Source organism: Ahaetulla prasina, chromosome 8 (genome assembly GCF_028640845.1).
Source record: "Ahaetulla prasina isolate Xishuangbanna chromosome 8, ASM2864084v1, whole genome shotgun sequence".
NCBI lineage: Eukaryota > Metazoa > Chordata > Lepidosauria > Squamata > Colubridae > Ahaetulla > Ahaetulla prasina.
The window spans coordinates 20,828,229-20,842,179 of record NC_080546.1 but is presented as its reverse complement, the minus strand read 5'-3'; the positions used below and the strand labels follow the sequence as shown (position 1 = coordinate 20,842,179).

General features: G+C 38.6%; 1 protein-coding gene across 1 annotated transcript in view; it reads right to left on the bottom strand.

Annotated features, from left to right (window-relative positions):
* GRID2 (glutamate ionotropic receptor delta type subunit 2) overlaps positions 1-13,951 on the bottom strand; it is a 1,015,350-nt gene that overhangs the window by 236,835 nt on the left and 764,564 nt on the right. The window contains exon 9 of the mRNA XM_058193169.1: positions 9,954-10,266. Within this exon, the coding sequence (XP_058049152.1) occupies positions 9,954-10,266 (313 nt within the window). The remainder of the gene's footprint in view (positions 1-9,953; positions 10,267-13,951) is intronic.

The following is a 13,951-nucleotide window of genomic DNA, read 5'->3' as shown; positions in this document are numbered from 1 at the left end:
TTCAAATCCTTAGTGCTGGGGTGAGCTCCTGTTACTTGTCCCAGCTTCTGCCAACCTAGCAGTTCGAAAGAATGTAAAAAATGCAAATAGAAAAATAGGGACCACCTTTGGTGGGAAGGTAACAGCGTTCCGTGCGCCTTTGGCATCTAGTCATGACCACAGAGATGTCTTCGGACAGTGCTGGCTCTTCAGCTTTGAAATGGAGATGAGCACTGCCCCCTAGAGTCAGGAATGACTAGCACATATGTGCGAGGGGAAACTTTACCTTTACTTAAAGCACCTTAAGACCTAAAACAATTCTATCTTTCCTTGGGATGATTTGGCAGGACATCTCTGAGGTTTTGCAGGTAAATGCTACCTTACCATTTGTCTTCCTATGCATGCCGCGGCGTGGCTCAGGCTGTAAGAAGCCTGTTATTAAAACACAGCTGCCTGCAATTACTGCAGGTTCTAGTCCCACCAGGTCCAAGGTTGACTCAGTCTTCCATCCTTTATAAGGTAGGTAAAATGAGGACCCAGATTGTTGGGGGGGGCAATAAATTGACTTTGTAAATATACAAATAGAATGAGACTATTGCCTTACACACTGTAAGCCGCCCTGAGTCTTCGGAGAAGAGCGGGATATAAATGTAAATAAATAAATAAATAAATAAATGCCTGTGCTTTGGAGAACAAATCTGAAGGCATTTGGCACTCCTGATAATCTGGCCTCTAGTCTGAGATAGATCCTATCCTATTATTTGGAAAAAAAAATAGACAAAAATAAGCTCTTTTTTTTTAAAAAGAGAAGCAAGCATACCAATGCATTTTCTTTGTCGTTTGGAGATTTGCCATTCTCAGAGTGACATACTTTTGGGAGAAAAAACATACAGTAGTGGCCAAAATTATGGAAACCTTTTGGGAAAAGTGTATTTTTGAGATTTGATGGCTAATAATACCACTTTTTTTTGGAGTTTCAAGATAATCATATTCCACTGCTAGAATGGCCTGGGAATAGTTCAGTCCTTTACCCAATTGAAAATCTATGGAGCCAACTAAAGAGTCAGAAGCGACCAAGCAATAAAACCCAATTAATAGAAGCAATAATTTCATCTTGAATTCACATTACAACAGCTGCAGAACTAAAAAACTTGGTTCACTCCATGGGAAGACATTGTAAGGCTGTAATTCATGCTAAAGGTTACCCAACAAAGTATTAACTGACATGGTGATATTTTTTTGTATATCTCATTTTTTCTATGGTGATAATTTTTGTATATCTCATTTTTTCTACGTGTTTCACTTTTCTTCTTCATACTGTCACTGCTATTCTAATAGCAAATACTTCATTAAAGTTATTGCATTACATTCTTGATTAAATTATCTTTCCATTGATACATAATTTTATGGTACTATTCCCCCCAAAAAGTGGTGTTATTAGCTAGTTTTAGAAAATACTCTTTCCCCAAAAGGTTTCCACAATTTTGGCCACTACTATTGTGTGATCTCAAAATTCAAATCTGCTCCCAAGTCCTCAAAAGCTTTGGGTATCCCCTGCATTAGATTTTCTAAAGAATGTTCAGCATTGTAAGATGGTTTAAAAATTATTGAACAATGCAAACCTATTTGCTAGTATGGGTTTGTTTTTAATACCAAAACTTTTCAGTGCAATCATGTGCACGTTAACATCATGTGCTATTTACTCTTTCTCATATTTACTACTGTAAATATGGACCAATTAAAGTAAGACATTCTTTTTCCTTGATAAGGAAAGAGAAATAAGATGAACATTCTTTCCTTTTGTCAAGGGAAAGTGTTTTAGTAGATAATAATGCCAAGTTCATTCATCAGTGGAAATGATCTCTCTTAACTGCAATCTTCTTTGAAAGTGGCAATTTAAGGAGACATATATAGCAAAGGCCATTACATAAGGCCACGCGGCGGCTGACTCTTTTGTTTTAAAATGTGCAGACAGTTACTGTCAATCAGTGAGAGGTTTCCCTGTTCCAATCACCCCTTGATTGAACTCAAGAATATTAATTCACAGAAGCAATTTGGCCATTTGTAAAGTCAGCTTGGAGTAGAGGTTCTTACAAAACACTATTGTAAAAGTGCACTAAGAAGTGGCTCCATTAGTTGCTTTTAAACAGTTTTCTTATAAGCCTGATTTCCACTGATTTAAATTTGGGTGCAGTAGGTTTTAGTAGTTTGGAATACCTTCTGGGAACTGACAAGGCGATTCAGAAATGTTACGTGAAAAGTTTTATTTCACAATATGTTTTATTTGTTATACTGATTCCATCTTCCCTTAAAACATTAACAGACCTCACAATGGACCAAGAATCAGTGTCTCCACTAGATAATTGTCAGTCAAACTGAAACTAAATTAGTAAAGCAAAAATAGCAAATGAGGGAAAATCTTTTACTCAAACCCCGAATAAGTTACCCAGTCCTAATCCAAATATCAAAGGATAAGGTCAGTAAACACAAATACAGTTAATTAAATTAGGTCTCCCAATGGAACTGCATTTTCACAAGAATAAAGATCCTAGATGACACGTACCTACAGACACTCATGCCCAGTGGTGGGATTCAAATAATTTAATAACTGGTTCTCTGCCCCAATGACCACCTGGGTGGGCATTGCCATGGTGGGCATGGCCAGGGGGTGTGACAATCAGCACATGGCCTCCTGCATCTCCCTGGGAGCAAAAATGGGAGGTGTGGAGAATGCACTGCCCCCCGCATCCTGTTTTGGGCCCAGTAGGCCTCCATGCAGCCAAAATGGGGTGCATGGGGACTCCTGGAAGGGGTAGGGAGGGTAGGGGTAGAGCCAGTCAGCAATTTAACTACCAGTTCACCCGAACCAGCATGAACCGGCTGAATCCCACCACTGTTCATGTCCCTCAAGTGTCACCCTAGAATCAGCACATAGATACTTCCACACCCAGGACGAACTCCCCTATTTAACTGTGTTGCTGTATTCCACTTCTCTGTAGCTGCTGCTAAAGGCAAACTCTTTGCTTTAAGGAATAAATATTTCTTTTTTCCGTACAACTGTCTGGATCTCATTTTTATTTATTCTGGCACAACCCTCGCTTGAGTTGGAACCCCAAATTATTCTTCTGACAATTAGAAATAAAATTCAGCCAGCCAGCATAATGTTCCAGCCACTTTCTTGCTTAGTGAAAGAGAATGTGCTTTCATCCTGCACATTGGATCAGAACTGAAATGTCTCCAGTGGCTGGCTACCTTTAAAAAAAAAAAAAGACTGAAAATGTATTTCAAAATACATTCAAAATGTATTCAGAAATCCAGTTTCAGAAAAATCTACATATGAACTCTGCTGCTGCCATGTAGCATGAACACATGGAGCTGAACCAAATATAAAATCAACAGATGGAAACAGGTGGAAACAGCGCTCTGATGTTCTGAATGAAATAGCCTGCCCACTTAGCTGAATTGAAATATGGGTATTTTACTCTCAGTGAGCTGTTTTCTGCTTTCAAGAAAGAATACGTTTCCAGGATTGTGAAATGAGAGTCGGTTGAAAATAAGGAAGATGCAGGTTTTTAGATACGTTGATAATATGGAATAAAATGGGGGGTGGGAGATGTTGATAATGCTTTAGTCACCAGACTCACACGTAGTTTGTCACTTTTCAGCGTATGTACACTCAGGTACAGTTCTGAAATTACTACTGTGTCATGTTTGAAATCAGTTGTTGACAGTGATTTCCTAAATGAACATGGCAATATTTAAAACTTCGCGTATTTGCCCATCACAATTAATTACAGAAGGTTAGTTATTCTAAAATAAATACCCCCCCATACTTCTTCTGCAGAATGGAAAGCAGGTGAGGAATGAACACAGAAGTTAGATTTAGCTTTCTAGCCAGTCAATCTGTCACTGGGAATTACCATATTTTCCCCTCATCCTAATTCTGAATTCACTGAGAGTAGTAAACAATTGGGCTTCTGCTCATGCAGTTTTTGCTAGATTCAAATTGAATATGAAATGCAGGCTGACATTATAAATGAATCTCCTGAGCTGCCCTACTTGAATTCAAGGCCCTTTGTGCCTTAATTATTCAAGCATTCTGTACATTCATATATTTCAATATGAACGCCATTAAATTATTGTTCTTTACTTTCCACCCAAATGAAAGCTTGTCATCCTTTCAGCTGTTTGAAGGAGATACATCTCCCTTAATTCTGCTTGGCTCAAAAGGACTATGATAGAATATATATTAAAAATGAAACACAATTTTCTTCTGTAAATAAGAGGTTGTGTTCAGCAATTATGGAAAACATTAGAACCATTACCCTTACAGAAACTACAGAAGATACCTTCCAAAACAGGGAAGTTTCTAATTTTGTACATTTAAAAGGCCTGTGCAGAGTGTGATACAGCTTTGTGTGTTCGTATTTTTTGTTTAGAACAGAATAACAGAGTTGGAAGGGACCATGGAGGTCTTCTAGTCCAACCCCCTGATTAGGCAGAAACCCTATAGCATTTCAGACAAATGTTGTCCAATCTCTTCTTAAAAACTTCCAGTGTTGCAGCATTTACAACTTCTGGAGGCAAGTTGTTCCACTGATTAATTGTTCTTAACTGTTAGGGAAGTTCTCCTTAGTTCTAGATTGCTTCTCTCCTTGATTAGTTTCCACCCATTGCTTTTTGTCCTGCCCTCAGATGCTTTGGAGAGCAGCTTGACTCCCTCTTCTTTGTGGCAGCCCCTGAAATATTGGAAGACTGCTATTATGTCCTTCTTTTCATCAGACTAGACATACCCAATTCCAACAACAGTTCTTTATGTTTTAGCCTCCAGTCCCCTAATCATCTTTGTTGCTCCTCTTTGCACTCTTTCTAGAATCTGTTTGTTTGTTTGTTTTAACATAGAAAGCAAATTGTCAAGTTGCCTTGTTCAGACCCTTTCTTCAGAGGTGGGTTTCACCAGGTTCTGACCAGTTCTGGAGATCCGGTAGCGGAAATTTTGAGTAGTTCAGAGAACCGGTAGTAAAAATTCTGACTGGTGCCGCCCCGATCTATTCTCTGCCTCCCAATTCCCAGCTGATCGGGAGGAAATGGGGATTTTACAGTATCCTTCCCCTGGAGTGGGGTGGGATTTTGCAGTAACCTTCCCCTGAAGTGGGGAGGGAATGGAGACTTTACAGTATCCTTCCCCTACCACACCCACCAAGCCATGCCACACCCACAAAGCCACACCCACAGAACCGTTAGTACAAAATTTTGAAACCCACCATTGAAGCCTTTCCTTCAATGGAAGTAACTTTTGTGCACACACAAGACAGGAACCACTTCTTTCCACGGGATCAAAGTAGGCAGCTGCAGCACTTAGTAGAGACTCTGCACTGAAACGAATCCTCAGTTCAAAGTTATATATAGCTATATAAGACACAACACATACTTCTTTCTTTGAGCACTGCCATTGCCTGCTTATTATTCTGCCATATTCCTTCTGGTGCTCAGTTGAACAAACATGCAGAATAGGAGCAGAAGATGACTAATGTGAGTGAATAAACAATGCCAGATGAATTGTGTGATTGGAATGGTCTATACCTGTTCACTCAGTCGGTATAAGGGCTATTTCTGATGCACTAGAAAAGGCAACTTAGTGAGGAGAAACAGCCGTCTCAAGCAAGTGATAAATGAGAATCTCTGTTGCGCAGAAACCAGTTCAGGAGGTTTTGACTGGCCTATAGATGGATCCCTTCTCTGTTATTTATTATTTATTGACCCATCTATTCAAAGAGATGGCTTTCCAAAGAACAATTGTTGGCATTCTAGTTTTATTTCCAGAAGAGAACTGAGTATACGGGCTATTATCTTCCAATTTTCTTATAATTTGGGGATAATTACTGCACTATTAGGAGAGTGGAAAGCAGAGCCATTATCTACATTTTATTTTTAATGATTAATGATAAGTTAACATCTTTCTGGGAGACTTGTAATGCTTGACATTTTACCTGAATTAATGCCTCTCAATCGATGATGAAACTGAAACAAACAACCAACGGCATTGCTTGATTAGAAAGCATAAGAGATCTTTGGCCTGAAAATGCTCGCGTTGGCTGTAAAAAGGAAAAGTTGAATTTCTTATTCTATTTTTAAAAAAACTGATTTTCAGAGCTCAACTTTACATGCTGTTCAATGGGAGGGAGGGAGGGAGGGAGGGAGGGAGGGAGGGAGGAAGGAAGGGGGGAAATTTGTTATTAAATGCAAGCCAATTTTTTTTTTAAAGAGAGAATAGTGGGCATAGGCTGGAGAGAACAGGGGAAATGAAGACTTAATAGGTCTCAAAGAAGTAGAGTAGAAACAAGACAAGTCAGTAGAGGATAGATGCATGTCAAGTAAGACACAGAAGCTCTACTGTGGCTTAGGCCAAAGAGGTTGGTTTCTAACTGTGTCTAAGCAAAGGATGCCCTTCATGCTATGAATAATGTGTTAACAGATCCCACAAATAGGCTTTGAAAAGTGAACAGAAAAGCTCCACTGAACAGAGGAACTCCATTTTCATGTACTGAATTGTACAAAACCATGGTCTGAAAAAGCTTTATTTTAAAGACCTGGATTGGATGGAAAATTTTGCCATGAATTTACGATCATAGGAAAGTTGACAATATGTACTTTTAATTACGTTTTACCAGTCCTTGGGAGAGTAGAGTCTCAGGTAACTTTCATTCTTCTTCTATATGTTCAAATTAACAAGATCATAGATCCTGATGAAATAACTATACAAAACTTCTGGTTACAGAAAGGAAAAAGAAGAGGGACATTTGATGGCAGTGTTGGTACATGTTAAAAATTAGGAAGAAAAATATTAAGATATTGTACTATACATTTCACATTCATTTCAAGGGATTCATAACTGAGGAAATTATGGAGATCAAAAGTTTGTATAGGAGAAGCAGTGACCTACCCATAGAAATAATATAGTATATAACTTAGATTTTGCTCTTATTCTTCAACAAGTCATTGTTTACATACCATGCCTACCTGTCTGTTCTCATGAATGCAGGTATATCATACCTGAGTTACAAAAATCTGAGACAGCAAAGAAATTCATTCATTCATCTATCCATCCTCCATCCATCCATCCATCCATCCATCCATCCATCCATCCATTCATTCATTCATATAAGTGGTCTACCGAATGCCAAATTGTTAGATTAAAACATCCAAAATATTCATTATCAATCAATGAATGTTTAATGATAGCACCATATCTAGATATAGATTAGACTTTCACATCCCTAAATACATTCCTGAAGAGGCAGATCTTTATGGCCTTTTGGAAGCCCAATAACATGGAGGTAAATTGACTTTTGGGGTAAATTGTTCCATAGAATCAGGAACATCAATGAGAAAGATTGTTCCCAGGTATTTCCTCGCAGAAATAACTCTCAGAAGCCCACTCTTCCTGTTTCATGAAATTCAATCCAGAGAAGGTGATCAAATATCTGGGTGTTAAGTCATGAAGGGCTTGAAAGGTGACTATCAGTATCCTGAATTGCACTCAGAAGCTAACTGGCTAAGTAGCTAATGCAGCTCCCCAAATAATAGTGGTACATGGACAAATTTTGATCTGACCATAACAATCTAGGCAGCTGATGTTACATCACTTGAAACTTCTAAATGGTCTTCAACAGCAACCCAATAGACAGTGAATTGCAGTAGTCTAACCATGAGGTGATGAGGACACAAGTGACCACGCACAAAGTTCCTGTCCCAGGAATGTTTGCAACTGGGACACAAGATGCAACCAGACTCCAAATTTTGGGCTTAGACAATTTAGAACTACGCAGACTTCAGTCTGACCTAAGCATAGTACATAAAATTACCTACCACAATGTCCTGCTTGTCAATGACTACGTCAGCTTCAACCACAACAATACATGAGCAAATAATAAATACAAACTTGACCGCAGAAAATATGACTTCAGTAACAAAGTGGTCAATGCCTGGAATGCACTACCTGACTCTGTAGTTTCTTCCCCAAACCCCCAAAACTTTAACCTAAGACTGTCTACTGTTGACCTCACCCCATTCCTAAGAGGTCTGTAAGGGGCGTGCATAAGTGCACCTGCGTGCCTACCATCCCTGTCCTAATATTCCTTTTTTACTCACTCTTTTCATGTATCCAAATTATGTTTATACTTTTACCTGTTATTTTACATATGATTGACATAAATAAAATAAAATAAAATAAAATAATGTAATTGTGTAGAGGCTACACCTGCCACCTGCTATACTAGCAGGAAGCTGCAAGTTCAGAACATCCAGATTGTGCTCTGCTATCTAGTGTTTCTGGGGTTTTGCAGCTCAAATACAGTTCAATATGGATCCATTCTCTAACAGTTAACTGCTGGTATTCATATCTCTTTTTTTAAGAATTTTGCCTTTTCCTATATGTCTAGCTAGGTATTATTTTTTCTACACCATGACCTTATTTTTCCTATTTCCTATTTGTTCTGTGTATTTAAGTGTCTTTGTTCTGATATCCTTTCCAGCTGTTGGCTTTTTTTTTCTTTTCTTTTATGTACACTGAGAGCTTATGCACCACGACAAATTCCTTGTGTGTCCAATCACACTTGGCCAATAAAAAATTCTATTCTATTCTATTCTATTCTATTCTATTCTATTCTATTCTATTCTATTCTATTCTATTCTATTCTAGAAGACCAAAGAGCTAGTGCTTGCTCCTTAAGCCTGCTAGGAAATGTTCAGTTCCTGCCAAGAGAGATCGAGAGTTAGATGGAGCCCTATCTAGTATTAGTGATTACTATGGACTAAAATCTCTTTTTTTTCCAGTTCACAGAGAGTTTTACTACCCTGTTTTCTGTCTTTAAGGATGTCAGATCTGCAGCCACTTGTCTCTGGTATCTAGCTGTTTCCATCCTTTATTACCTTCTAGTCTTTTTCTTTCTTTAGCATTTTCCTGTTTATTGATCACTATTTTTCTTTCTCTTTCCTATACTTCTTTTCTTATTGCGGTCTATTTCCTTCTCTTGTTTACTATTATGGGAAGGCCAATAGTTCTTCCAGCTTATCCATCCCCATTTTCAAGAAGCATTTAAGGATGGATCGCAAGCATTTCTCACAGAGTTTGCTCCCTCGTTTCTCCTTTTCCCAGGCATGTCCTTGTGAGTTATGTCTCTTGTCAGAATGGGAATTTGTTAGCAGTCTTCATAGTATATTTTTAGAATATTAATACACTATATGCTTACCTTAATTCAAAAAATACATATAGGAAGTGCTTGATTTATGACCGCAATTGAGCCCAAAATTTCTTTTGTTAAGTAAGATATTTATTAAGTGAGTTTTGCTCCATTTTACGACTTGTTTTGCTCCAGTTGTTAAGTGAATCACTGCAGCTATTAAGTTAGTAACATGGTTGTGTAGTGAATCTAGTTTCCACATTGCCGTTCCTCGTCAGAAGGTTGCAAAAGGGAATTACATGACCGTCATAAATATGAGTCAGTTGCCAAGTGTCAGAATTTTGATCACATGTTCATGGTAATGATGCAATGGTGTAAAAATTAGTCATGTAACTTTTTTTCAGTGCCATTCAGGGATGCTATTCAGCAGGTTCTGGAGAACTGGTATCGGAAAGTTTGAGTAGTTCAGAGAACTGGCAAATACCACCTCTGGCTGGCCCCAGAGTGGGGTGGGAATGGAGATTTTGCAATATCCTTCCCCCAGAAATGGGGATTTTGCAATATCCTTCCCCTGGAGTGGAGTGGGAATGGAGATTTTGCAGTATCCTTCCCTTGCCACGCCCACCAAACCACGCCCACTAAACTACAACCACAGAACCAGTAGTAAAAAAAAAATTGAATTCCACCACTGGTGCCACTGTAACTTCGAATGGTCACTAAACAAACTGCTGTTAAGTCGACGACTACCTGAATTCCACCAATTGCATCATGAGATTCATATACGTTTCTTACCTTGCTGCACGAAGGATCCGTACACAAACCACATGGAGTTGTAGAGGGTTGTGGAGGTCACGGATCCCATCTGAAGCCGTGGAGGATTAAGCCAGTTGAGAAGATATACCAAGAGTCCGACGAGCAGTACTGTGCCAGCTATGCAAGCCCAGAGGGAGAGGTCAAATGGTGCCAGGCAAGCAAACATATCCATGGTCTTTTCAGCCTTTTGTAGCAAAACTCCCACCGAGTAGTCCATGTAGCGAGTTGTAAAATCGACCACATTTTCCCGGTCTGGTGTAATCGTTAATGCAGAAATGCCTATATCAGCTCTCTAAAGGAAAAGAGACAGAAAATTCATTTCCCTTAGCAAGAGAAAAACAGCATCGCTTCTGTTTGATTTACAGTCTCTGAAACCTCTCTCGGAAAAACAGTTGCCAAGTTTTGCTTATCTTGCAGTTTGCATGTAACAACCCAGGGAGCAAATATTTATTTATTTATTTATTTATTTATTTATTTATTTATTTATTTATTTATTTATTTATTTATTTATTTGTCAAACACAACAGTATATATAAGTATAAGCATGAAATAACCATACGAATTGGATACAATCAAAGGGAACATTAGGACAGGAACGGTAGGCATGTTGGTGCTCTTATGCACGCCCCTTACAGACCTCTTAGGAATGGGGTGAGGTCAATAGTAGATAGTCTTTGGTTAAAGCTTTGGGGATTTTGGGAAGAGACCACAGAGTTTGGTAATGCATTCCAGGCATTAACAACTCTGTTACTAAAGTCATATTTTCTACAATCAAGATTGGAGCGGTTCACATTAAGTTAAAATCTATTGTGTGCTCGTGTATTGTTGCGATTAAAGCTGGAGTAGTCTTTGACAGGAAGGACATTGTAATAGATGATTCTATGAGTTAAACTCAGGTCATGTCGAAGGCGGCGTAGTTCTAAATTTTCTAAACCCAGAATTTCAAGTCTGGTGGCATAAGGTATTTTGTTGTGATCAGAGGAGTGGAGACACAAAGTTGACTATTAACGACCAGATGAATTCATGGAGGTCATGTTTAAAGAGTTTTTAACTGATTCAGAAGAAGAGCATATTTTAAATAAAGATAGCTTCTAGAAGAATTTAATCATTTTAATTATTTTTTTAACAATTAAACATTTATTAATTTTTGGGTTTTTTTATTGACACCAAACTACATAACTGAAAAAAAAATCAAAAAGTTCCTTTCAATGGTATGTTGATTAAGACTTTTGCCCAGGAAAGATTTTTAATGGACTTCTCTTATCTTAATGGACTTCTCTGTATTATTACATTTGCGTAATACCAATGCCTCTATTTATATGATCTTTATAGTGGAACAATTTGAAAACCCTACGGTTTGATAAATAAAACAAAAACTCCTTCTCAGACTGCAAAATAACTTTTGTTCATTGCTGTGGCTATTGTTGTTTTCATTTCTTATTCTATTAGCAATTGCCAGTTCCAAAAGACATAAACACCTAAATAGGCTAGCAGTGCTTGGGATTCAATAAGAAGAGATTTCTTGAAGGGAACTCATACTGATCCATCTTCAGCTTCTGAAACCAAACGCCTTTTTCCCCGGGATTGCAAAGCAACAAATAGCTGTACAATCTTGAAAAAAGATGCATACCTTTTTTTTTTTTTTGCCTTTGAATCAAAACATATAAAGAACGATTGCTGGAATTGGGTATGTGTCATTTAATGAAAAGAAGGACTAGGGGAGACATGATAGCTGTGCTCCAGTATCTCAGGGGCTGCCACAAAGGAGACGGAGTCAAGCTATTCTCCAAAGCACCTGACAGCAGGACAAGAAGCAATGGGTGGAAACTAATCAAGGAGAGAAGCAACTTAGAACTAAGGACAAATTTCCTGATAGTTAGAATAATTAATCAGTGGAACAACTTGTCTCCAGAAGTTGTGAATGCTCCAACACTGGAAGTTTTAAAGAAGAGATTGGACAAACATTTGTCTGAAATGGTATAGGCCAGTGATGTTCCCCGGAAACATTGTGTGCGCATGCACATGCTCGTCAGGGCCACACTCCAGAAAAGCTGAACTTTCTGTGTTCTAGCATGCATGGACAACCAACAATCAGCTAGCCAGCATGCATGTGTAGCCTGATTTTCGGCACTGCCATGTGTGCAAAAGGATTGTGCTCTAGAAAAGCCAAACCTCTGGGTTCTAGCGCTCATGCACACCCGACAATCATACGCACACTGGTTTTCAGCACTGCTGTATGTGTGAAGGACAGCTGATCATTGCACAGTCCCGAAACCCAGAAGACAAACAGGCAAGGCCGTGCATGTTGGGCAACATGGTTTCACGTGCCACTTTGGGCACACGTGCAATAGGTTCGCCATCACAAGTATAGGCTACCCTGCCTAAGCAGGGGGTTGGACTTGAAGACCTCCAAGGTCCCTTCCAACTCTGTTATTCTAAATGTAATCCAAAGCATTGTATAGTCCTAATCAATTCCCAAATAACTGATCTTAATATAATACAATAATATAATATAATATAATATAATATAATATAATATAATATAATATAATATAATATAATATAATATAATATAATATAATATAATATAATATAATATAATATAATATAATATAATATAATATAATATAATTAATATAATATAACAACAGAGTTGGAAGGGACCTTGGAGGCCTTCTAGTCCAACCACCTGCCCAGGCAGGAAACCCTACACCATCTCAGTCAGATGGTTATCCAACATTTTCTTAAAAATTTCCAGTATTGGAGCATTCACAACTTCTGCAGGCAAGTCGTTCCACTTATTGATTGTTCCAACTGTCAGGAAATTTCTCCTTAGTTGTAAGTTGTTTCTTTCCTTGATCAGTTTCCACCCATTGCTTCTCGTTCTACCCTCAGCTGCCTTGGAGAACAGCCCGACTCCCTCGTCTTTGTGGCAACCCCTGAGATATTGGATCTTTGTGAATGCTTGCTTGCATAGACTATTGGAGAAATCCTATGAAGCCACTTGCAAAGCCTTCTAGAGCAGGGGTCTCCAACCTTGGCAACTTTAAGACTTGTGGACTTCAACTCCCAGAATTCCTCAGCCTGCTTTGCCAGCTTTGCTGGCTGAGGAATTCTGGGAGTTGAAGGCCACAAGTCTTAAAGTTGCCAAGGTTGGAGACCCCTGCTCTAGAGGACATGGCTGCTTTAATGCTTCAGGGAGAAGTGATTTTTGTATGCAATTATGCCTGTCTCCTTTAGTATGCTTTGCACAAGTGAGGGTCACAAAGTTACGAACAGCTATTCCAAGGTGGAAAATGACTTTGCTTCACATCTCTAGTAAGCAAAATTAAAACCATGGGTGGGGCTTTGGGAAGAAGATACGTCCTCTTCCAGAAGCCTTTGTAATGCTGTTGTAATTTTCTTCGATGAATTCAAGGCTGGAGTTGATTCACTCTCATGAGGGGAAAGCAAGATAGATATTGTTCCCAGAATTATTGGGATGCATCTGGGACAAAGGGAAGGGGAAGAATGACTCCAGGTTTATAGCTGCAGCCAGAGAAAATTAGTGTTCTCCTTTATGTGTGGCAGACCATACAGAAAAATAAAAGTTCAAATTTCGAGGTATAGACTAGAGAAGCAGAAAAGTTTTTGCTTAAGGCCTTATCATTTGGATAGCGAAGTCTGCTTGATTCTATTCAGCCCTTGGGCTGAAAAATCCCCTCATAATAAATTTGAGTTGTGGCATTAGATAATGTGAAAGGCCTAAACAGCAAACGGAGCCCGGTGAAAGACAGTATGTTTTCAATGTACAACATTATAGCTTTAGTTCAAATGTCTCAAGGTATTCCTTGATCTGTTTGTGAAACAGCTGAATGTCATGGTATGCAAATGTAGACAGTCAGGATGGAGTTATCAAGAGTTCGGAAGGCCATATTTTTCTATGTATGTATCTTAGTGATTTTGTATCTAATAGGTAGTGCAGTTCACATATGACT